This window comes from Clavelina lepadiformis, chromosome 2 (assembly GCF_947623445.1).
Source record: "Clavelina lepadiformis chromosome 2, kaClaLepa1.1, whole genome shotgun sequence".
Lineage (NCBI taxonomy): Eukaryota > Metazoa > Chordata > Ascidiacea > Aplousobranchia > Clavelinidae > Clavelina > Clavelina lepadiformis.
This window is the reverse complement of record NC_135241.1, coordinates 22,217,529-22,242,673: the sequence shown is the minus strand read 5'-3', so window position 1 is coordinate 22,242,673 and position 25,145 is coordinate 22,217,529. Positions and strand designations below refer to the sequence as shown.

The window sequence follows — 25,145 nt, the reverse complement described above, 5'->3', positions numbered from 1 at the left end:
CTCATTGATCTATTTCAATTCAACCAAAGCCATCCAAGAAAGTGTGGCACCTGAATGAACAAGATTCGTTAACTCCCACGCCAAATATTTTGCTCATCACACCGATTTACACTAAATAAATAAACAAAAATGGGTTCTTTGAATGTCAGTTTACACTAAATTAACAAACAAACATAAAAATTGGGTGTTTGAACGTCAATCTATAATAAATAAAAACAGACGTGAGGCTTCAGTGCACACCATCACAACAAAATATGCATCTTTGCATGCTCGATTTCTCATTTAAAATTGTCGTACTTTCCAGTCTGTCAGTCGGGTGCAGAAGTGGATGACTGTGAAAGTTTGGGTCACATCTGCAGTCTGACATATAACTTAAGGCTAAGCCATTGCAATAGCTGCGTTGTGATGATAGTTTGCAAGCTTACCTATCACATGCTGATCAAAAAATGTATACAAGTCAGTTTACCAGCCTACAGAAATCTGGAAATAGGGGTATCACAGTATCAGTAGCATAGCTGATAAGTAGGTCTAGTCCAGGTCATACAACTATCGTATCATAGGTCATAGAGCTAGTTGTAGAAGCTTGCTTGCAAACGTCAAAACCTCCCGTGTAGGTCTATATGAGGTATGAATTATGATGGAATTGGTATACCGGCAACTGATGCGATTTCGAATAAGCCTAGGCCTTTTCACTGCCCAACATATATTTTTGTTGTGTGTCCTAAAGTCCGTAAGAACAACTGAAGTTAAACATCAAAGTTGTATTTTGTCCTTCTGTCCGTCAACTACCGCCCAGCGTGTACCGTAGAAACACGCAGCCAACGGTAAAATATACAAAATCCCTGAACTTTGCAATGAGACTAAACCTCTGTAGCCGATAACATGACTGGCTGACCTCAACGTCACAAACCCGTGCCGCCTAGTCTCCAAGCACACGTAGTGGGACAACTCGGTGACAAGTGATGTCGGGAGAAACTCAATTCTTCCTACTTTCTTTAAGAAACAGCGCTTTTAGGTATAGTTATAAACTTTAAACGTCTACGCGAAGGCTTTCTGTAAAGATACTTTCCAAGACAAAACGACTCAAATCATCCAACATTTATTCTAAGCAAATATCCGGAAAATTCTATTACTTGTGTTTAAAGAAAAAAAATTATGTTCAACTTTAAACAAATAATGAAATAAAGTAAACCAATCAAATTTGCAGTCTAATAATTTCTTCGAATGTAGATGCCTCTCTCTTTGGAAAACAAACAATGACGAAAACGAAATATTTGACAAATTATGCTTTCCATGTGACAGAATCACCGGCAGCATTTAATTACTACTTCTGCATTCCCGTGATACTTCTGGAAAAAATTCTATCCCATCATTCCCAAGCGTTCCTACATCACATGTCCAAATTTCATTTTAAACTTTCCAGTAAAACGTAGCTTTCCAATACTTTTTATGAATCGGCAAAAACTAGGGGAATAAAGCTAAAAAAATATTTAAGTTTGGAAACTGCTTAAAACTTGATACAGTAATTAGTATTACGACTAAGGTATCTTTTTTAGGTTTGACTTAAATTCGTCACAATTCAAATTGACTTGACTCTAGTCAGAAAAAATGACATGGTTACAAAATCACGTGAGGATATAATAATAGATGAAATTATAGTAGCGTGAAGGGCATAGGGGGGGCAGTACCGCGGTACTATAGTACCGAATTACTGCACCGCTGTACTTTTTCAGTACCGATACCGGTACCGTTGGCACTTTTGAAAAAAAGTACTGAATCTTTGTACCGAATTACTTTTTTTAAGAAATTTCAGTCGGTCCCGGTTCTCGGTACTTTTCATGTGATTATTTCAAAGTTTTAACAAGTGTGTTTTCAAAAATACATGTTAATTAATTTTTAATACTAATTTCAGCATTTGTTGATCTTTTTTTAGATTTTAAAATTGCAAGCGATTAACGTCACATATGTTTTGACCTGGAGTAACATTTATCTGGAGCATAATAGCGGCAAACATTGCATTTACAACAGCATCTTTTACACAAAAAGTACCGGTACCGACAAAGCAACGAAGTACTTGTATAAATTAGTACCGAATACCGAAACTTCGGTACAAAGTACCGATACCGACACCTTTGATGAAGGTTACAAGATATCGCTCAAGTATTACGAAATTTTTCACCCTGATAATCTAGAAAGGAAAAAGCAATTAGTAAGATTTGTATCTACAAACGATCACATTGCTTATAGTAAATCCAGTCTAATTTTTACTCTCATCAGTCTGCGAGCTGCCATCTCGTCATTTTAGTCTATACTTGACTCTTGTCTTTAGTGGAATTTCTATAGACAAACCTTGTTGAGTTGAATACAAGTGATATCAGAATTCTGGCTGCGGAAGATTTCTCGACCGACAAATAAGAGACTTAATCCATGTCAATCCAATAATGACAAAAACGTTAAATTCAAAAAACCCTAACTAAGATTATACCATGCAGCAGACCTACCACAACTGGATAAGGGAACCAATTAATGATAGTTTTTGATAAAACCAGCCTCTGGGTTCAAGGCTTCAATATTTTTTCCATTTTTCAATACAACGCACAAAGATGGCTTCCGGAGTCGAAAATTCATATGTATTTGCAAAGAATAAGACAGGCAGCAAAGGCAGTGGCTTAAAATGTATGAACACTTCACTTGATCATATCAAATGCAAAAAACATCGAAATCTCGTAACTACAACGAAACGTTACAATAAACAATAAATACATATTCTACAATAAAAAAGCCTGCATCGCCTAAAGTGCGTTTATGCAACCCGCGATTAATAACTATCACAGTCTATCTAACAACGGTATCGCCGCTCCCTTTATTATGTCATTGGGGAGGCGTTACCGAAGCTTGCTTCCGTTCATTGATAATGGCGAATAGCGCCTAATTAAAAAACAAATGAACAGTAATCAGAAAGTACACACCAGCTCGGTAAGAAACGCTTAAGCGTCAGCGGTGAGACAACACCGATTTAAAGTACCGCAAAGATTTTTCTCAGTCTGAGGATAAATATTACAATATCATTTCATCATCAAAATACACAAAAAATCTAAGAAAAATATTCGCAAAAACAGCAGAAACAGGTGGATATAAGTTATGTATAGGTACAGTACCAACGCTATACTAATTCACATAAACATGCAAAGAAAAGTAGAGTCAATTGCACTGGTATTCAAATTAAAAATGTTCAGTTTTCCTGGCATGCACCAGTTCTCGTTTTAGAGCCAAAATATTCCGCAATTTCATAATTCACAAAATCCCGAAAACGCGAATATAAGCAGCTTCGCCCAGGGAGCCCTACAAAAAAAACAATTAAAAACTCAATACTAGTATGTAAAATTAGCATGTTGCGAAGTAAGTGTGTGGTAAGACCAGGTTTCCCAAATTAAATATTTGGATCAAATTTGTTAGTTAAACCACCCACCTTTACAAAACTGACTCTGTGATGTCATATCAAGACCATTGAAAATAACCTTTATAAAATGTTTATTCTGGAACTCCCATAGTTCAAATACAAGACGTGATCCCAGACGGGGCCACCTGAAATTGGAAAGAATACGATAACGATATTATCGGAATAACGATATTAGGGAATAACGATATTTACTACCTTTTCAAACCTATTGCCACTCCAACCTAGCAAAGATTCCTTCATTTTAAACCTGTATTCTGGTATAGCGAGTGCCTGTAGCAATGGTCTAACAGTTGTGTCGTGTCCAGAATAGAGATAGAGACGTCCCACGGTCATGTCAGTAGCCACACTCTGCTCCATTGCGCCTGAAATCATCTTCAACATCGGTTGAACCAACAGCAGGGACTGGTTTCTTTCCGCCGATTCTTCTATGGAAATTCTGCACCATTATGGCAAACGTTGAAACAAACATGATATTTTAAGACTCTGTGTTAAAACATTTAAAATCTGCTATAGAAAAAAGCGTGATAAGATAAGGTAAGCTAAGGATAAGGTAAGATAAGGTAGCTGGTGTAAGGAGACTTTCCACAATTGACACAAATCATTATAATTTAATCAGAAATATAATAAGATCAGGGTTTTGATCCGGAGGAATGCTAGAATTTTTCACCATTCTTTTAGCGCCAGATGCATTGAAAACAGAGAGTTGTGAAGCAGAAACAGCTCGGTTACAAAGCGAAGTATTATTCATAAACGGCATGGTAAGTTTAGAGTTATAAAACAGATGAGAGTTTGGCAACTTTCACGTGAAATGGACGTCAAATGTTCAATTTTTTTCTGGTTGAAAAATGCACTGTTCAAAACCAAATCACATCCTGATTTTTATTACCTGTTCATGTATTCGTGCTCATTCATAATCACATTAAGGTCCTGGTCCTTCACACAAGTACCGCTTATGTTGCAAGGAAGTTTCATTTCTTTGCATAGATATCCTGTGACTAATGAATCAATCTGAACACCTAAAAAGACAGAATAATCTTACAACATACCTACATCAATACTTAAAAATCGGGATTTAAAAAATTTTAATTTAAAGTGCCAGCAAATACCGTAGGACTGTCTTGCTTTAAACGTCATTTACCTGTGTGGTCACTGATAGATAGTGTTGAAGAAAGTTTTCTTATGACAGGATTTTTGACTTGCCGACGGCGATAAACTTCATAATGCTTCTCGTTAATCAATTTTTGTAGTTTTTTAGCTTTTCGACATATACAGGCTGATCCACAGAATGCTGGGTGAGGGGAGGTTCTAACTGGTACCTAACGCACAAGCCACAATTTCATAACTTATGTGACAAGAGACTGCCTCCATCGTCAAACAGTCTTTTTTGGTTAATTCACAACAGAATAATGCCCAATGAGAAAGGGGTTAAATTGGAAACTAGCATACTTCTAACAAATTGAAGTCGGGTAAAAATCCATATAAGAAAGCTACTGCACTTTGAAATGTTCGCCGAACTCGGGTTGAAATTACTTTCACTGCAGTCAGTTTGTGTTTGTCAAAATAGACTCGACGCAAAGCAAAACCATTGTTCAGTTGTTGAAGCTGAATATAGCAAAATAACTGTTAATTGTGACATGACAAAACCATTGGACTTTCATCAACTCTCTCTGCTCAGCAATATTGCTTTCAGAGTAAAATGAAATGTCTGCAGCTATTTTGAAAATGCCACTGATCTGTATGGTCAACACCAAATCATAAAAAGGCAAAAATCATAAAATATTCTAATCTATGGCCATGGTCTACACATTCAATCAACAGTATGTGATGTCACTTTGGTAATTACCACTCCAAGGCTAGTAAGTTGACCTGGTGAACAGAGAACAGAACGTGGAAGTGGGTCTGTGAAGACATAGACACCTTTTCGTAGAGCTTGAACATACTGTGCGGAAACTGTTTCTCGATACTTGATTAGAACAGGAAATTTGTTGCCAGTTTTGTCTGAACAAAAGCAATTTGCGATGAAATTCTAGAAGGTGGATGTTTTCACACGTTACAAACAAAAGATGATAAAATGAAAAGCAGCATATTGCATATTATTTTTAGAATTTATAAACATTAAAAATTGGACAACAAAAAGAAATGAAAACAAATTAAGTATTTTGATACATCATTTATTTATCACATGAAATGAGTGACTAGTTTAAACAGGACTGGATAAGACTTGCCATCAAAGACATTACAAAAATTCGGCACCACGCCCATTGCTTTGTACAAATCAAATTTCAAAGGAGTGCGATCTCCGTGACGAATCACCACATGGACTTGTTTTAATTTCCACCCTGGTTCACCTGTACCTACGGTAAAAATTTTATTTAATCTTTATTTGTTAAATTTACTTTATCAAGGCTTCGCTAGAAATACAGCGAGTCATTGGATCGAAATCCTCCTCAGCTGATGGATGTTGAGGCCCTACTAGAAAGTAGGTATATTGGCTTATGCCCAAATTTTTTTGATGCAGAATTGCCCTTTTGCCTTGTTATCTATATTATTTTGGCATAATGTTTGTTGATGCTTTTATTTAGCGTGATTAAAGCAAACTTTCCATTAATGTGTTGTGGAGTTTAATAAATCAACAATATAGCTCAATCAGTAAGTACTGCAACAAATCCTCACCTTCTTCGATTGCATCTGTTTCGAAGGTTTCAGGAAAATTGCAGTAGTATCGTGCCGGAGACAAGTTGCTGATATCTAACAACAAAACTTGTAACACGATTCCATTTGTCGTAGTGTCATTTAAAAACCAGCAGTACATGGCAGTGTTTGCAGAACAAAATAACTTTCTATCTTAGGATTGGTCTGTTTTTATACAGATCTTAAATGATTATCAGTTTTAGCCACACATACTTTCATTTTCATGGAGAATAACTTTATTTTCACGAATTAAACTTAAGGGTGAGGCATTGTTCTTCTGATAGTTGATGTGATGCTTTTTGCTTTGATTTAATCCTCCTAATGTCCATACACCTGAAATCATGGAAATAATATTTCTACAGAAAACACAACTATACATGTATATACCGGTATATGAAATATAAAGACTTTAAAATTATATATATGTGGTTTTAAAAGCACTATCTAATTAGTGCTAACAATGACAAACCATATGGTATATGTATGATTGAAAACGCAAATGTAATAAAAAATGCGCCCCAGTATTAATGGTTGATAAATCTCATGAGTGCATGTGCCACACTTTCAACTCTGGACTATTCAAAGCTAAAATATGCTAAAAGAAAAAGAAGAACAACTCGCTCATGATTAACAATAAACAGGGAAACATGTTTAAGCTCTGAGCATACTAATCCATCATAGTGGAAAGTGTGGCAGCTTTACACATAAGATTCATCAATGTGCACATTGAACTTATCTTCACGCCAATTTATAATAAATAAAAACAAAGAATTGAGGCTTAAGTGCATGTCATCACACCAAAATTTGCGTCTTTGCATGCACAATTTCTAGTTGAAAATTGCTGCACTTTCCAGTCAGGTTAATAATTACAAGCCTGCAAAGAAGGTGATAAATAAAAACTTACATATGGTGCTGGTACATAGTACACCCATTATAATGAGGAAAGTAGATTTCTTTAAAACTTTCATTCTTTATTGAAATAGGCAGAAAAACATATTTTGAGGGAAGTAGTGCAATGATGGATTTTTACAACATCTTAGATGCAGGTAAATAAAAGGTTTCTGAAAATCTAATTTACAAAATAAATCACAAATAAGCCTAACTTATAATAATATTTGCGTTTTAGCATTTATTTTAATATTTATAGTTATCTACATAACAACTTCTGGATCAACTTTGGCGTTAATTTTGATCGGAAAGCAAATTGCTAAAAAAAATTCCAGAACCCATTTGGTAGATTCTATAGGCTTATAGTACTTGCCTATAATCATAAAATGTCTTACCCGGATCGAAGAAAACTTGTACAACAAGCCTGCCGACTGGTGTAGGGCCTCTCAACTTACAGACCCACCTAAACCAATCCTCAGCCATACATCATAATCTTAACACACGCTCAAAAACGAAAATCTGGTAACCAAGTTAAATGTTTCTAATTTCATTTAAAGAAAATCAAAAGTAAAAATAAATTCGAAACGTGAGTATTCTTTGTTTGGACTTAGCCTGACTAACCTAAAAATTATGGTAACAATAAAATTCTTGCTATATTAAAAATAACCAAAAATTGTTTAGGCTATAAACTTTTAATAACAAAAACGGCCATTGTGAGATCAACTTACTCCGCTTTGTCATACTGTAATTGTAGTACTTATACATTGGCCCCTTAATGTAAGATTTCTATGTTTTTATTCAACTTACAGTATGTATAAAAATCTCTTAAGTAAGGAGACGCAAATGACCATGACGTTTTCGCGCGAAAACTGAAAGCATATCAACACTCAACAGCCAAATTAATTTGATAACTTGTGTATTATTGGTCGTGTGAGTAATGTTTGCGGTGACTTATTTATGAACTTTTGATACTTTTATTTTAATACATCACGTTACCTATTTAAAACTTGAAAGCGTTTATTGTAAATGTGCATTTTTGGGTAGGTTATTGTGATCATCATTAAGCAAATACTGTAGCAATTACGTTTCAGTTTGTTACTGCTGAACTGTAAAAAGTAGCCTACTTTGCAAAATGGCCAATCTGCAAGCAAAACGAAAATGGTGCATTGAGAATGAAGGAGCATTTCTTCAGTTTTATAAATCAATGGCGCTTAAAGCCGAAACTACTTTTCAAGTATTTGAACACGGAGAATTTTACACCACACACGGAAAAAACGCTGTTATGGCTGCAGATCACGTTTTTAAAACACAGTCTGTGATAAAAGTAATTTCAAACGGAGGTACACCTACTTGAATATATTGTGTGCTTTGTTGAACAAGCTTATTTGTGAAATTCAATAAATTAAAGCATAAATTCCTTTTTAGCCTGCCATGTAGCTATAAATTTATTTACTGTACAATTATATTTACTAAAATAATTATAAATTTTATTATGGACTGATTATTCTTTTTGTTAAATTTCTTTTTTGTCAACCTATCGACTTTTTGAGTTTGATCGCTGTGCTATTCCTCCATAGCTGTAGTACCAATGTATAGTTAACATCTCGCTCGTTTTAAGCTTACTGGCATTTCTGCTTTTTCCATTCGTTAATTGTTTGTGAGTGTATTTCTTGTTTTGATATAATAAAGTCGGCACCATTCTTTTTTCTCCCCACAGTCAATGGCAAAAAATAAACGATACAATTTGAGGCTACACTTTCTAAAAATTAGATTGATTTTGGGTTACCAGAATAAAGCTGTTGGACTGATATATTTTTTCGGTTACGTTGAAAAGCAATACTTGGAAGGCTTGACAAATTCTAAAAAAGTAGTGACAGCCTCATTTTCTATGTTCACCTAACCTAATAACCATAAACTTAAATAACCTATCTTCTAATCAAAATTTTTCTGTAAGCCCTCATCCTTTTGCATTGCCTATTCTAAGTGATATATTGTTATATGAAGCCAAGTCACTTTGGTATATTCATTAACCTGCTTATTGCTTTCATTTATTTTTTTGATTGGTTTTGTGGCTTATGCTTATACAGAAGCTTAGAAATCCTGCTAAATGAGCTAAAAATGTTAATGGTTTTCACTGACCTGCTACTTAATTAGAACAACTGTTATTTGTTTTTCAGAAATGAAGCTACCGACAGTGTTTTTGAGCAACCTGAATTTTGAATCAATGGCTCGTGACTTGCTGTTGGTGAGGCATTATCGTCTTGAAATCTACAAGCAAAAATCAAAATCTGTTTGGACAGTTTCATATAAGGCCTCACCTGGCAATTTGATGGAGGTGACTCTGGCAGCCTATTCAAGCAAAGATTCTCTTTGTTTTCAAAATATATGCACCGAATCCTATTTGTGTGATTGTTGTATAAAGTGTATGGTATTTAATATCAGTATGTTATATATTGCTGTCATGTGTATAGTGTTGTGTAAAATTAATCCCTGCTTTTTTAAGTTGTGATAATTAGTTGCAGAGTATTAACAGCATTTCTTGTGTCTTTATTATTATATAATTAGGTTGAAGATTTGTTATTCAACAACGTAGATTTGATGTCAACTTCGTCTGCTGTGATGGCAATAAGATATAGACTTGAAGGTTAATTGTACATTTACTGTTTATAACGTTGTTTGAATATGGTTGTTTCGTTCGGAAAGGAGACCCTTTTTGGCTTATTGGATGAATTAAAATTGTTTTTTTTCTATTTTGTGCATCGTAGCAAGTCAAGTTTTTGTCGGTGTTGGATTTGTTGACACCAATCTTTGTGAAATGAAATATGCAGAATTTTCCGATAATGACCACTTTGCAAATCTTGAATCTACCATATTGCAACTTGGTCCAAAAGAGTGCGTTGTTGGCAAACTGGTAAGATATATATTTGTAATTTATATTAACAATCTTTATCATACATACACACATATATATATATATATATATGATAAATGTATGTATATATATAATTGATTAATTATATAATTTATAAACGATATGTTTTTATTTGTGAGGAATCCACAAATGAAGCAAAAAAATTGTCGGAAATCATTAAACGAAGCGGTGTGCTCATGACAGAACGCCCAAAGTCTGAGTTTAGCACAAAGAATTTAGACCAAGACTTGAGCAGACTGTTAAAGAAAAAGAAGAGGTAGTTAACCAAACATTCCTGGTCTAAAATTCAGCAAAGTTTTCAAATGTAATGCTTTCCTGTTCTAAATTATTAGTTTTTAGATTTTGCCAGAGTGATCTTTTTTAATATTTTTTGTTTTAGCAAAGTCAGTGGCGATGCAGACGCTAATATGAATTGGGCCGTAGATCATCAATTCTCAACATCATGTTTGTGCGCGTTGGTTTCTTACCTTGAGTTACTCAACAAGGAGGAAAAATTTGGAGAGTTTGTGGCTGAAAAATACGACCTTTCCCAGTATATGAAATTAGATAGCGCTGCTAAGCTTGCCTTGAATTTATTTCCGGAAAAATTTGCTGGAACCGTTCTTTCCAATCGACCATCCGATTCATTGTACGGAATCTTAAACCACTGTCAAACTCCCCAGGTAAATGCATGGATACCCAGGTTGCTTTTGTGTCTCACGTTGTTTTTTCATGTGAGGTGCTTTCATAAAAAATACTACACAATCTTCAATGATTCATCTTCATTCATTGTGAATTTGCTAAATAGGAAAATATTTCTATTACTAAGTTTTCGAACTTATAAGAGAGTTTTTGTTTGAGAAAAGCTTTCTGATGGATTGAAGGTCTTAGTTACATATATTTGGAAATGACCGGATCACCCGAATGTGGATCATAAGATCCGTCGTCTATACTGATATCCTGACAATAACTATATTATTATATATTTCCACCACTACGATTGTGTTTGATCAGGGTCAAAGGTTGTTAGCTCGCTGGATAAAGCAACCCTTGATTGATGTGAATCATCTCGAGGAAAGGTTGGATGCAGTGCAGGCCTTTGTTGAAGGGGCTGAGTTGAGACAATCACTTATAAGTGAACATTTAAAAAAGTTACCAGATTTTGACAAGTATGTAATACAGTAACTAAGAAACGTTTGTTGTGGATTTTTCATTTTTTTAAAGATTTGTTTCACTTTTATTTACATTCTTCTCGTTCTGTGTGGAGTTGGATTATCATATTTTCCTAGTCATACATGATAATATTTTATATAATGTGGTATGTAGTTGTAGTTTCAAAATCCATTTTTTGCTCTAGATTTTCCAAAAAGTTCCACCGTAAAAAGGCAAACCTTCAGGATTGCTATAGAGTTTATCAGGTATGGCCGCATAATTTTGACAACATAAATATGTTTGTCCTTCAAAACTATGTTACAAAATAAGATTCTAATGACTATTTTTTGATTTCTTTTTAATCTCGCAGTCAATCAAGCAGTTGCCATTCATTTGTGAAACCATCGAAAAATATTCTGAATGTCTCGATTCCAATCAGAAACTCCTTAAAGAAGTCTTCACTAGTCCAATTCACGAGTTGTATAACGATTTCAATAAGTTTATGGAGATGTTGGACACTACACTTGATTTCGACATGGTGTGTGCATTTTTCTTGCAAGGTTGCGTTTTTTATCTAAAAAATGAATGTCAAAGCAAAAAAAACAGTTTAGTTATTTTAACTGCAGATGTTTTTTCTCCGCCCTTTGACTCATTGTAGTAAACTACAATTTTATTGTTGATTTAAGGAAAGTCTGAAAGCCTTAAAATGATTGTTTCATCGTTTTCCAAAGTACTATTAAGCATTGCTTCCACATTAATCAATTTTCTCCAAATCAACTCACTTAATTTACTTTTAGATACAGAAACACGAATTTATGGTCAAATCTGATTTTGATCTAGAATTACAACGTTTACGAACTAAAATGGATGATGTTGAATGCCAAATGGATAACACGTTTCAAAAAGCTGCCTCTGAACTCCAATTAGAAGCTGGTAAAGGCATAAAGGTATTATAATGTTATCAGGAATAGGTCAGCCTAACAGTTTCAATATAGCAGTATGTATGGTATGATAATAATAATTGAGCTTTCGGTTACGATTCAATTTTATTAGAAAAACATTTTTCTTTTTGTTTGGTAAGAGTTTCGTGCTTTTCAGTTGGAAACATCTCCGTTCGGACATGTGTTTCGAGTGACATGTAAGGAAGAGAAAGCATTGAGAAACAACAAAAAATTTACCACGCTTGATACAAACAAAGCTGGTGTAAGGTGAGCTTGTGTAATGACTTTGCTCATTTGCTTTCTTTGACGTTATGCATTGGAATTTTTTTTGCTTTTATATGCGATCATGCAAATACTGAATTCTGTGTATTAATCGATGTTTTATCAATTGTTTATGGGTAAAATAAACCTTAATTGAGATCTCCTAAACATAAGTGCACCACTTTTCAAACGGTAGGCCGCGAAGCATGCCAAACTGTTGCATTACAAAAAGTGAATACCATGAAGTAGAGCCATTCAGAACCTAGGGGTTATCGCAAAAACATTCTTGAAAAAGATTGTTTTTAATTTAACTTGTTTGTATTCTGTGAGTAGAAGTCACTGTCAGTAAAAGTGGGCTGCAGTTGAAAAGAGTTGACAAGCACTGTATTAGTGCATACTGTAGCTACAGTCATGAAATTTTGACAACAAGGTTTTGCTGTTTTGTGCAGATTTACAAATACACGCCTGGAGAAACTCAATGCTGAATACCAGGAGTGCAGGGAATCTTATGAAAATCAACAAGATGCGGTTGTGACGGAGATTGTTGCAATTGGATCGGGATACGCAGAACCGTTGCACTCACTTTCTGAGGTTGTTGCTAAGTTGGACGTACTGCTCAGTTTTGCCCAGGTTTGCTTCTTGTTCCTGCCAGTTTTTATCCTCGATCTTTTATGAACTGACTTTAGGTGGAATAAATAATGCTCTTCTGGTGTAAAAACAAAATTTATTTTTCGCCAACTTTGTTTGTCACAAACTCTGTCAATTGGCTTTGTGGCGAGCATAATATGTTTAAATAATTTGAATTAAGTTCGTGCTTTTTTGGTAATGTCTGATTTACTTTTGTAATCCACTTATTCTTAGGCTGCTGTCAATGCTCCAATATCATATGTTCGTCCAAAACTTAACGCCGTGGGAAGCGGTTCTAACCTGATCAAACTGGTTCAATCCAGACATCCCTGTGTTGAGGCACAGGATGGTGTTTCATTTATTCCCAATAATGCAAAACTTGAAAAAGACGTCCATAACTTCCTTATTATAACAGGTGACAATTGTTGTTGTTTAGCTAATTCTGTACAGATTTTATGCAAATTTTCAAGAAATATTTTACATGGTAATAAGAAATAGACTAAAGTTTGTCTAGTTTTTTTTTTAATTCTCCGTTTTTGCCACCTTTTCTCATTAGGCCCAAATATGGGCGGCAAGTCGACTTACATTCGCCAGATTGGAGTCGTTATTTTGATGGCCCAGATTGGATGTTTTGTTCCATGTGAGTGTGCTGAAATCACACTGGTTGATGCAATTTTGGCAAGGGTTGGCGCAGGCGACTGCCAGGTAATGTCACAACCTCATTTTCAAGCAACAGTGTTGCCTAAATATGTGTCTTATTGGGTCGTTGGCTCTGCTAATGAAAACGTTTCAGTCCTCTTTGTATGTCGTGTTAATCAAGTGTTAACGTTTATTTGCATAAAGGTTCAAGGGGTGTCTACATTTATGGCTGAGATGTTGGAAACCGCTGCCATTCTCAGATCTGCAACTGAAAACTCGTTGGTTATTATTGATGAACTCGGTGAGGAATTCCTAATTTTTTATAAGATGTCTATATGTATGTCTCTACTTAAGCAACCAGCAGTGACTGCTGTGATTTCTTTGAAATCCGTGTCTTTGTCCAAAACATTATATTTCATTTTGTTGACCTCTGTAGAAGTTGTCACTAATCTTGAGGTTTATAAACGTGATTTTTTTTCACCAGTTTTTTAATTTGTTTATGTTCAAATTGAAACCAGGCAGGGGTACATCCACTTATGATGGCTTCGGTCTGGCCTGGTCAATTTCGCACAAGATAGCAGTCGACACGAAAGCCGCTTGCCTTTTCGCGACCCATTTCGATGAAATGACTGCTCTTGCCGATGAAGTGACGTCAGCAGTGAATTACCACGTGACCGCATTAACTGGAACCGATGGGGACGGACAATCAAACCTCACCATGCTGTACAAAGTGCAACCAGGTGCATTGTTTGGGATAGTTTCTAGTTACTCCTCGACCGTCTTCATTCAGTTGACAATTTGCAATGACGTAATTAAGCTCTACATGAATTAAATCGAATTTGGACATCTCGGATGAACTCAAACCCTTGGCAAATAGATTGATTGAAAATTGGTTGTCATTTTGAGAGACACCACTAAGGTGATCCAAAGTAAGTCTGCTGCCATTTTATTCCAGGTTCATGCGATCGGAGTTTCGGAATCCACGTCGCCGAGTGTGTGGGATTTCCCCAACGCGTCATCGATGCGGCCAAGCGTAAAGCAGACGACTTGGAAGATTATTACGTCACACCGTCGTTCGATATCGACGGACAGCGCGAGGAAAAGTCCAAGAAAAAAAGAAAAATTAAACAGGTCAAGCTTAAAGCTTCAGTGCATTGATTGAAGCTAAAACACTTTAAGGACAATGAACTGTACCCCAAAGGATTGTCAATGCCAATCCTTAACGTTACTTCAGGTGCCTGAAATGAACATCGGTGTTTAAATACAACTACCAGCAAACAAATGTTATCAAATTTTAAACTCAACCGAAGTGCATGCTCATTGCTTAAGGTTTTGGCCAAAGGTTCATAATTTTTGAAATAAGTTTTCTATTTAGGAAGGGGAAAACGTCATAAAGGCTTTTATTGATGAAGTGAAAATACTGATGAATAGCGCCAAGTCAGAAGCGGAGAAAAAAGAAACTTTAAAGCAGATGAAGGAACAAGTTCTTGCGTCTGGGAATCCCTTCGTGAGCGGTGTTCTTAAAAGAAAAAACTACGCAGAAAACATGGACGTTTGACCCATTTACGATAAGAGCAGTTTGGAATGTCTCCGCTTGCCAAAATGCTGAATTCGCCACATCATGACACCACTACTGTAGTTGCGCATGATGTGTTGGTGTTCCGACATGTTTTAGTTAGACCCGTAAGTCTGACCGCCTTTATGCAGTTCGCCTTTTCTCTTTTCTTCCTGAATTTTCTTTATTTTTTCTGACGTATTTGATCGAACCTGCTGATGGTTCTTGCCGCTTTTTAAATAAATTCTTCTTTACAAAATGTTGAATAGCAGCAGCCGCTAGATGGGAAGAAGACCAGTCATCGGGATTTAGCCGTTTTCACGACGCACCGTCGGTACTGGAACGCCCAAGCTAGCCTGAATAGGTTTTCAACATAGGCCTACACAATATAATAAACCACACATATGACCTACTGCCTGGTCCACATCAAGACGTTGGGCGCTTCCGATTAAGTAGTCCTACTGTAGATGTGCAATCAGAATCAGTAGAGAAACACTTGCTTCGTTATGAAGAAAGTATTTGCATGAATTGGCGATTGTTCGTCAACATGGATCGAGCCCCAGTTTTCGTTGATCACTAACAAAATAAAGCTTTGCTCAAGTAAATTATAACGTTAGTGGAGCGCTGTCGAGTGCTAAGGAAATTTGCACGTAAAAATGTTTGGAATCTCGTGGGTATTTGAGAGAACTATGTAAATGTACCCACATCAAAATTATTCCATCACTCAAGAGATAGCATGGCAAATATATAGTTTTTAAAATATAACTCATATATTGATAACATTTATCATCATATCGTTTTCGAATTGGCTCTGATACAAACAAAAGCTTTGGCGACACCTGACATCACAAATACATCAGCTTTGCACATTAAACCTTCTTTCCTTAAAAAATTGTGTATTCAATAAGTAGCCAAATATATATATATATATTAACTTTGCACACGAATTTAATTTTGTTGGAAAATGATTTATTTCGTTTCTAATATGTGTGACATTAGTCAAACAATGCTCTTATTTATTTTAAAGGTACATTTTGTTTTTCGGATCTGCCCTAATGTTTAGAAAATTGCATCAGATCGTTGTGAAAATAGGTGCTGCAGCAACAGAAGTAAATTCATCATAACATTGTGTCCAGACTCCAGAAATACTTGATGACATGCTACACTTAAAGGGAATTCAACGATGCTTGGACATAATTCACTCGATATATGAAAGCCCTTGCGTAATCAGCGAATAGTGAAGGATGCTTTGAATGTGTTTAAAACGATTTGATTTATAATGACGTGGATTCAAAATTGTTATACGCCTGCTGTAGTGCTGTGTTGTGAGGAATGTGAACTGTAGTGAAAATCCGGCTTGACATTCAAATTTCAGTTGGCGGTCTGATTTAAATTCAGGGCTGAATTTCTTTGTTTGATGAAAACTGAATTGGTGTATTTTTTGTTGTGGAGTTGACTTTAGTTAAATCAGCATACGAATGCAAGTTTGTTTCGTTTTAATGGGAAAGGGCCGATTTTATTTATTTGAGTAATTTAAGCCTATTAATTAAATTATCGGTACGTTAGGGCAGAGTTTTCGTACTGAAGCAAACGAATCAGTTCATAATAGTCGGCGCAATCAGTTAACAGTAGGTTACATGACTTACTTACAATGAAATAATCACCTTCTAACACCTAGCCTATATTTTGGTGAGATTTTAGTGCCTGTTGTGCTTTTGCACTCCCACTTGAAGGCTTAAATGGGAAGGAATTATGAGGTAATAGGAAAGAAATTATGACATAATAGATCTGCAAAACTCGATCCTGATACGAGAGTGCAAAAGTAGAGGAGAACCAAATTTCATGTTGCCGGTATCCTGCATTAATAGCCTAAGTGGTTTCAGGATTTCATATATTTGAAAGAAATATTTACCAAATTGTTAATGTTTATATACAAAGACCTAATGAAGTAGCAATTAGGTTCATTATGCAGATTGTTGTGGTGTTGTAATACAGCCGATACTTAAAATGTTTTTGGTTTCATTCACCAGTAAACAAAAGCATTAGAATTTTAACGCTTCTTAAACACTTCCTTTCAGAAGCAAGATACAGAAAATGGACCCATTAATTAATAACTAATCTTAAGATCTGAGTTTTATGATGTTTATGGTGTTTTATGATTTTTGATAAAAATCTTTAACTTGTGTCATTCACAATGCCAGTTGACAATGTGCCATTACTTAATGAGTACAAACAAGAATTTGTTGCAAAGAGGATTCCGCAAACTCTGCTCGGAGGACCAAATTTAAAGCTTGGATATTCTGCACCATTCTATGTCTATGTAGCACAGATTGCTCTATGGTTCGTTCCATGGGTTATCAGTGGAATATTCACTGTCTCCACAGAAGTTGGAGGCCTAAGTATTTTACTTGGAAGTATTTTGACTGGCGTTCTTGTTGGAGTGTTTGTTTTAACACTTCAAGTAAGTATAGACAAAAAGACATTAATAGCCTACTCCATTTTGAAACTGTAGACTGCTTTACTGCCTCTGAAAATGTGCTTGTGATACTTGGTATAAATATAAAAAATGCTGCATAGTAAAGTAAATATGACAGTTTTTGTTGAAGTCAGTAAACGAATAAATTGTTTGTATGTGTGGCAGATAGTTCATGTTGTAAGATCATTTAAAAAGTCATCAAATCCCGATCGAAGGAATGAGTTGACATCCAGTCAACAGTTTAGGCAGCTATTAGCTGACGATGATGAAATTTTCTTTACATCTTGTTGTTCATCAACTACGTATAATTTTGTTATTCCAAAATTGAGGTGAATTTTATGATGTTAAATCATCTGTATTTATGTTAATCATTTATCACACGGCTTTGTTGTGGCTTAACCTATGTGGTGTTGGACATAAATTGTGCCGTAGGTTTATGACTGGCGTTATGGCGTTGCTATATTGATTTATTTCAGATTTACGCCAGGTGTCATACTACGTGCCTTATTTGCTGGAGTTTTATCCGGACTTGGATATTGGTACACATTACCATCTGTACTGAATGCCTTATACGGTAGCAGTGTTGCTGCCACTGTTATCATTTATATTTTTTCATGGGTAGCCATCTCTTGCGCCCAGTACCCTTTAAATGTGGGAGGCATCCCACCCGAGGTGGCAACATTTCATTCCGTCGATCCTTATGACATTGCTTCCCTTTCCAGGGCAACGCATGTGTTCGTGTTCTATGCTTTTCATGTTGTGCAAGTGTAAGTAAAACTTATCAGTGTAAGAATTTTCAATCTAGCATACTTGAATGTTACACTTCATAAAATATCTATGGAAATACGGAGCAAAATGTTGAGAAGAGCGAGTTATATGAAGCAAAAAAGCAAGGGTCAGAGACTCATATATCATATAATGCATAAGTATTTTATTTTGTGATTTATTCTTTCACAGTTACATTACCTCGTATTCTACCGTCAATGCAGTTTTGCATATTTTGTTCCTGTTTCTTCCTTTGTTATGGTTGTCCGGTCTATTTCCTCCAATCGATTCCCTTTTTTTGTGGTCTCTTGAACAGTTGTTGGTATTTGCACTGGGAGGTTCTCCAATGGCAACTGATGCCAGGTATGCCTTGGCTAAAGTTTGTGGACAAATTCCGAATGAATTGTTTTGTTATTGCATGATATGACGAAATCAATATGTATTATATAGAATTTCTTGACTGATTTTATAATTTTAATAAATATTCACTTGAATTAAGATTATCCCTTTGTCTACCTACATGTTATTGTATGTAATATTCAGCATTGTTACCTGAAAGCATACTATCACAGGTTGCTGACAAATGTCATTCTGTCCGGTTCAGTATTAATTGCTGTGAGCTTCATTTCAAGTATTCCTGCACTTGTTCTCTTCTCAGCTTGCTTTGGATTTTTATTGAGCACAGATGTTGTTTCTGTGGTGTTTGTCTTACTTTTTAAGTTTCTCTCATTTTGCTCTTCCAAATTCAATGAGTAAGTCAATCAATTAATTAATTATTAATGATTTATCTAAAGGTTTTATTTATTTTGACGTAAGCTACTTTCAATTGTTTTTCTGTTTATGAATATTTTATGTACAATCATCGAAAACTGTTTGTTAATTTTTCTATCATTAGCTACCTACATATTTTCTTAGTTAAGCACAATGTGGTAAATGTATTTCCCATGAACTTCCAGATCAGATGTTCCGCATTACGGTGGCAGTTTCTCACTTGTGGCCGTTGGTTGGCATATCGTGACACTGGCAATCACAGCTTTGGTGGCTGCACTGGGTGTGAACTACCAAACACAAATCGCCAGCAACTCTCAAATCAAGATTGCTTTTGAGATCCTTTTTATAATTCTTGCAGTTCTTTGCAAATTGCTTCAAGATTTCCAAAGAGTCTACGTTTGTTTTCGACTTTTTAGGAATTGTTTTTATCCCAATGGGTTCGCTAATACCACTGGGTTTGCAAAGAGGTAATAATTTGCTAATTTTTTTTTGTTTTTTTACTGTGTATTTTACAGTGTCTTATTTAACTTGTCATGCCAATTGAAGTTGGGGATGTTCTGTTGGTTTGCTCATTTCGTCGTTGGAAATTATAGATTGTACCATAGTTGAGAATAAAATGTGCTTACCGAGGGTCTTATTTTAATGCATACACAAGCGATTGTATGCTTCTTGTATGGCTTCATGCCTTCTATAATTATGATCGATTATAATTCTTTATTAATTACTTTATTTTTTTTAAATTGTTTTTATTCGAAATTGATTTTTCAGAAAGAAAATTCTAGATGGTTTTGGGTACTTGCATTTGTCCCTCACATCAATGCTTGCTCCTCTGCTGATGGTCTTTTACCTTTCTTCTCACCTCCACGACAGCGGCACTGTTATTTTACCATCATTTGTAAATGGACTTATCACCATCCATGCATTTCGTATGGTAAGTACTCCACTTAGGCTTTCAAGGATATCCATTTCAACAAATTAACATGTTATAGGTGTTATAGTGATTAGTTAAATTCTTGTAATTTAACTAACAAAGAAATCTCCGATAGTCCTAGTAAATTATTACATCAAAATGAGATTTTTGGGATATTTTGTGTTCGTTTCAGGTCTGGCAAAGAAGCAATAGCGGTTTACTCATCTTTGCTGTCTTCAGTACCATTGAGCTTATTTTGACCTCTCCGACAGTTGCGCTTGGTTGGTACGAGACCATTTCACCGGGCGGACGTCTTTTACTGTTGGACATTTGCATTGATCGTAGCTTCAGGTTGCTGGATAATATGTGGTTTGCTTTTGTTACCACAATTACCTCGTATACCGACAAGAAGCAAAGAAGGTGAGTGCAGCTAGAAATGTAACTCTTGTGTGGTTTTTATCACATTCTGAAGCTGAACCTTTCCCAAGTGCTTCACAATTTATATACTTGCCCAAAAACGTGAGATTGCTTTTGGTTTTACAGGAAATCTTCTGCTGGTCTAGTTGCTCTCAACATTTTGTTTTTACCACTTGTTATCGCCGTGATTGTTGTTGCGACTGCAATTTCTGCTCCTATTTTTCCCATCTTCACTCTTCCTTTGTTTTATGTCGCGTTTCCAAGACCATCAAGATTTTGGCCACAAACACCAGGTACGCAACAAACATCAACTGCTCATAAATATTAAAAATTGCAATAAACATAAAAATTTCTAAAATTTTCTTTAGCCAAAAGAGTAGCGAACCGTTTACGTTGATCATCAACTGTAAACCCTCTATTATCAGGTGAAGCACCAGCTAGTGTTTGTTCTGACACTGCATACTACCTCCAGATGGCGCCAAATCTATGTCGGGCATTATCTCGTGGAACATATTTAGGCACATATTCATCTCTCGGTGCTCAAGGCTCTGATTTGTCTTCGTTCCTGGCTAGATCTCAGGATAAAACTTTTTGGGTTCAGGTAATGACGTCTTTATTAAAAATCGCATGTTTAACAGGTTGTTAAGACCAATTGTTGCTTTGTTGTTTGACTTATGTATTACGGTAGAGGATTATTTTTGTGGTTATTTTCAGCCTGAGTTTTCAAGGATTATAGAACTTAGGAAATGCTGTTTACATTACTTCAATGCAATTCTCACGCTGTTGTATGTTTCAGACTCTTGAGCAAGGGTATGGTTACGCAAGTTTCTATGTGAAAGGCCTCGAACTGCAAGAAACTTCATGTCATGCCCTAGAAGCTACGAGAGTCGACGACGCTTGTGAAGCGGCATTCGAAAAACCAGGGCAAGCTTCTTGCTTGAGGTGTGTCGAGTCATTCATTTTTTTGAGTCGATTTATGTTTTGTTAAACTTACTACCTAAACGATTACAATATATATGACAACCACTAAGGATTTTAGGCTTTGCATTAGTAGTGCTGCTACATTTAATACTAAACTGACATTTTATTGACTCTCACTTTGAAACTCTGTTTATATAAATAGCTGTTACTTCTCCCTAACTGGTTTTGCTTTGCAGGACAAACCCATATCCCTTCCTTTATTCACTTACCCCACTTGACACCATATCAATTGATGGCTATTCTGATGCCAAGAACTCTCTTTCTGGTAAATCACGCTTTACGAAATGCATTGAAATAACAGTTACCTTATGTTTGAAATGATAATAGTTAAGTAAAAATGCAGTAGGTTAGAAAATACATTGTTGTATTTTGGTAAAAATCAAAAAAGTTTTGTCACCTGTGAATATTGTTGTTTTTTAACCTAGGAATCATAGACTACCCGATCGCCGTAAAACAGTTCCATTCCGACTATGTCAAATGTGTGGTATGGCTACTTGCCCATTTTCTACGTAAGAAACGGCAACGTGAAACAATCGATATACCGGTCATACCCAGCGGCCCCTTCGAGCGAAAAAAGGCGGTTATAATCACCCAACCGTCCAGCAGGGGACCAGAAGCAATAAAAAAGGAGCCCGTTGACGTTCGTGCGAAATCTGAGTTGAGTTTTGAGAGCTTGGAAGACGTTTTGTCGTCTCAGGAAAACGGTGTGAAGCTGAACTCTTTGAAGCCAAGCCGGAGGAGCGCAAGACCTGCTCCGAGCCCATCTTTGGGGAGTATCGCGTCCATCCTCACCAACAACGAGGAAACTGCCTTTGTATCAAGCAAAGCCGCCAAAGAAAGAAAGTCCCGCAGCAGCGCGAAATCCACTAATCTTCCTGGAACGGTGCCAGACAGCGACGATGATCTTTGGGATTTGGACAGTGAACTTTCCGACTCTGGATTCGGTTTGTCTTCCGCTGATGCGCGGAAAAAAACAACAAACGATGTTGGAGGTAATATTTTCGTGATCGTAACAAAAGTTCCCTCTTCTATGTGTGATTCGTTTCGAATACGCTTGTTGAGAATTATCTTGATTGAAAATGAATTTTACTGAATTAAGATCATAAAAGTGAATCATCAACGATTAAATTCTCTGACTTACGTGCCTAAGGAAAATACTTTAACCAAAACGACACTAAAGTCTAAGGCTGGGTTCACACAGAGCGATCGCTCTTGGTTGTTGATTTCAAGTCGTGCGCCTCGGAAAAATTAACGAACGCGTCGGCGTAATATAAGTAGGTCTTGGACTTGTCTTTAGACTGCGGGGTGGTTTTGTTTCTTCTGTTTCTAGGATTGAAACTTAAGTGTTATTATGTGTAGGAATTTAAATTGTCTCCTGAAACTGTTTCAAATGTTGCTTGTCTCTGTCTCACAGGAAAACTTCCTCAAAGCAACGGCCACCTTAATTTTAGCACTGGTTGGGGGGAGATTCCCGTATCTGATCGCGACCTCGAACCCTACAAGCAACTTTTTGACAAGTCCTGGTACCTTCACGTGACATCATCAATCGATGACAAAAGTGGCGCTGGTTGGGAAGAAGATGAACTGATGATGACGTGCCGCAAGTTGACGCTGGCGAGCTACTACATCATATTTGTTCAAAGTGAGTATAACCTGAAAGAAAATTATTTCAAGTCTGTTGGTTTCTCGTGTTCAAGCTTCTAACTCTAGTCTTGCATAGAATTAACCTAATTCGATCTTTTCAACCCGTGTTAGGTGTTCCTGGCCGAGACCCGGATCTGGTAGGGGCGAGTCACCTTTGCAAGGTCTACCTCGATAACATACCCTGGTCACCTGGCCTAGACTGGTTACGTCAGCGACCAGATCTTCATCAATTGGTTGTTGAAGCTCACAGGTCAGGAACGTCATATGTTGGGTCATCATCGTTACGTGTATCTTGCCGTTTTGACGTCATATCATTGCTATCAAGGTACGCCATCAAAATGATGTACGACCGCGTCGTCATGGGAACCGTGGAAAGTGCGGGCGAGGAAGCTTACGACGAAATGGTGACGTCATTGCAAGAGTACGACAGCGATTGGTTCATAGGCGTCGAGGGTTCACGCGGCTGGGAGGTAGCGGTCAGTAAGGGTGTATCCTCCCTATTCTCACTCAGCTATGACAGCAACAAGGTATGGGGTAGCTGCATGTGCATTTAAGCATTATTGTAGTGAGGATATATCAAGTACCAACACCGAAATATCCCACCTCGCACGAGGTGGCAGATCAACACCAGAAACTTGTCGATAATTCCGATATTTTGGGATAATGTTGAGAGTTTAGCTTAGTTTGGGCAGTTGTATTAAACAAACTTGAAGAAATTGTCAAGAAAGTTCAGTTAGGATCATTGTTACAGAATTGGGATAATTCCAGCGTCGGAATTAAACTAGGTACCCCACTGCGACACGATGCTAATATTGTTTCTGTTTATTTATTTTCTGGTGTTTTTTTGTCAACAGGAAAAGTTGAAGTTTGTTTTTATATAGCAAAAGTACAGTAATATCTTACGTTTGCTCATAGCTACCGCCTACTTCGCTAAACCTTATTTCGCCCCTCCGATTTAGGGGGAGTACTCGTCCCGCATGCTTCTTCGACGCAAGGTCGAGACGCACGTGACCCGGTTGTCGTCTGCCGCTGTGCGGGGAATCTGGTCCAATCTATCCTGGGAACTTCTGTACGCCACCAATGATGACGAGGAGAGGTACAGCATCCAAGCTCAAAAAGATCTCCTGCGAAATTTGACGACACAGGCGGCCGACCCACCGTTGGGTTACCCCATCTACTCGTCCCCTCCAATTTATGAGAGCACCCTGCCCTTGCCAAGGCCAAGTTTTCTGGAGTTTTTCCAAAAGAAATAAAATTTTTATTGAAAAAACGACGCTTCAACAACAACAACAACAAATCAAGTGATGCGAGAGACGTCAAAGGGTTGTTGACGATTGGTGTCGAAATTTGGAGCCTTCAAAACCCCATTTTTGTGGCATTTATTAAGCTATCTATCCATTTGTAGGCTCTTGTCGTTTCAATTTTCGCTCCTTTCTGGTTTCAGCTTTGGCCAATTTTTTTTTTATATTTGTGGTGGTTTTGCGTTAAAGATTTTTTTTATTTTTACACATTTTTCTAAGTTTTGTAATGTTCATTTTTAGCTAATCTATGTTTACGATTCCCAAGCACTGTGCGCGTTATTGCGTTTGCAAACGTTTCATACTATGCAGTGCTTACCTAATATTCTTTATTCAAACAACACGTAAATTTACTGTGCTAACGTTTCTATAAGTACGAGGTAATAAATACTAATTGCATTTCAGCATTGTTATTAAGACTACGCACCATTTGGTTTCAAAGTGGTGCGCGGCAAACAGTGATTAGGATTGTAACGCTCCATTAAAACGAAATAGTTACTGCGGTTAGGGAGGTGCCGAACCTTTGTTTGGTTAGTTGGAAATTCGTGGAACATTTGCCGTGAAGCGTAGAAAGTAAAATAACATACGTACGAGGCCGTAAATCCTCTTCTATTTTCACGACCGTCCGGCTGTGTTTAAACTGCCGTGAGATTTACTGCACTTACGCATACGTTGTGTTTTCCTAAGTTCATCGCAACGTCATAAGGTCGTTAAAACGATGTTCGATAGCTGCATGCTTGCGTCATAGGAGGTTGTTA

General features: G+C 36.6%; 3 protein-coding genes across 9 annotated transcripts; 2 read left to right on the top strand and 1 right to left on the bottom strand.

Annotated features, from left to right (window-relative positions):
- Positions 1-2,608: 2,608 nt before the first annotated feature.
- LOC143446988 (2-phosphoxylose phosphatase 1-like) lies at positions 2,609-7,552 on the bottom strand. 6 transcript variants are annotated; one of them, XM_076946878.1, is made up of 12 exons: positions 7,435-7,552; positions 7,056-7,220; positions 6,365-6,484; positions 6,134-6,208; positions 5,686-5,814; positions 5,304-5,458; positions 4,907-5,062; positions 4,599-4,776; positions 4,347-4,476; positions 3,708-3,896; positions 3,470-3,585; positions 2,609-3,342 (listed from the first exon to the last, which is right to left on the bottom strand). In XM_076946878.1, the coding sequence occupies exons 2-12, from the start codon at positions 7,117-7,119 to the stop codon at positions 3,233-3,235; spliced, it is 1,422 nt and encodes a 473-aa protein (XP_076802993.1). In that variant the 5' UTR covers positions 7,120-7,220; positions 7,435-7,552; the 3' UTR covers positions 2,609-3,232. The 6 variants fall into 6 exon arrangements, 4 of the variants coding, with proteins under 4 accessions (XP_076802993.1, XP_076802994.1, XP_076802995.1 ...); XM_076946879.1 differs by having other exon boundaries at positions 7,056-7,212; positions 7,435-7,537; XM_076946880.1 differs by having other exon boundaries at positions 7,056-7,186; positions 7,435-7,537.
- Positions 7,553-8,088: 536 nt separating this feature from the next.
- On the top strand, positions 8,089-15,384 carry LOC143446791 (DNA mismatch repair protein Msh2-like). The gene is made up of 18 exons (XM_076946590.1): positions 8,089-8,379; positions 9,217-9,374; positions 9,605-9,683; positions 9,805-9,950; positions 10,091-10,227; positions 10,351-10,633; positions 10,965-11,119; positions 11,308-11,368; positions 11,473-11,640; positions 11,900-12,049; positions 12,201-12,310; positions 12,754-12,934; positions 13,166-13,346; positions 13,488-13,636; positions 13,775-13,871; positions 14,089-14,310; positions 14,526-14,701; positions 14,946-15,384. Exons 1-18 carry the CDS (start codon positions 8,172-8,174, stop codon positions 15,126-15,128), a joined length of 2,844 nt encoding a protein of 947 aa, XP_076802705.1. The 5' UTR covers positions 8,089-8,171; the 3' UTR covers positions 15,129-15,384.
- A 1,799-nt stretch (positions 15,385-17,183) lies between these two features.
- Positions 17,184-25,144, top strand: LOC143445126 (pecanex-like protein 4). Of its 2 annotated transcripts, none has more exons than XM_076944005.1 (17): positions 17,184-17,586; positions 17,767-17,930; positions 18,078-18,368; positions 18,559-18,729; positions 18,939-19,118; positions 19,323-19,604; positions 19,906-20,068; positions 20,241-20,467; positions 20,591-20,757; positions 20,890-21,065; positions 21,261-21,406; positions 21,622-21,710; positions 21,871-22,389; positions 22,860-23,087; positions 23,201-23,339; positions 23,415-23,616; positions 24,049-25,144. In XM_076944005.1, the coding sequence occupies exons 1-17, from the start codon at positions 17,320-17,322 to the stop codon at positions 24,340-24,342; spliced, it is 3,705 nt and encodes a 1,234-aa protein (XP_076800120.1). In that variant the 5' UTR covers positions 17,184-17,319; the 3' UTR covers positions 24,343-25,144. The 2 variants fall into 2 exon arrangements, with proteins under 2 accessions (XP_076800120.1, XP_076800119.1); XM_076944004.1 differs by having other exon boundaries at positions 21,871-22,437.
- Position 25,145: the final 1 nt, after the last annotated feature.

Coding starts and splice junctions, on each gene's coding strand:
- LOC143445126 (XM_076944004.1), top strand. CDS start 17,320: ATGCCAGTTGACAATGTGCCATTACTTAATGAGTACAAACAAGAATTT. Junction 18,369..18,558: donor GCTTTTCATGTTGTGCAAGT/GTAAGTAAAACT, acceptor ATTCTTTCACAG/TTACATTACCTCGTATTCTA. Junction 20,758..20,889: donor ATTTTGGCCACAAACACCAG/GTACGCAACAAA, acceptor CTCTATTATCAG/GTGAAGCACCAGCTAGTGTT.
- LOC143446988 (XM_076946877.1), bottom strand. CDS start 7,522: ATGGCTGAGGATTGGTTTAGGTGGGTCTGTAAGTTGAGAGGCCCTACA. Junction 4,777..4,906: donor CCGACTTCAATTTGTTAGAA/GTATGCTAGTTT, acceptor CTTGTGCGTTAG/GTACCAGTTAGAACCTCCCC. Junction 3,897..4,346: donor GAGCACGAATACATGAACAG/GTAATAAAAATC, acceptor ATAATGGTGCAG/AATTTCCATAGAAGAATCGG.
- LOC143446791 (XM_076946590.1), top strand. CDS start 8,172: ATGGCCAATCTGCAAGCAAAACGAAAATGGTGCATTGAGAATGAAGGA. Junction 8,380..9,216: donor AAAAGTAATTTCAAACGGAG/GTACACCTACTT, acceptor TTTGTTTTTCAG/AAATGAAGCTACCGACAGTG. Junction 9,951..10,090: donor AGTGCGTTGTTGGCAAACTG/GTAAGATATATA, acceptor TTTATTTGTGAG/GAATCCACAAATGAAGCAAA.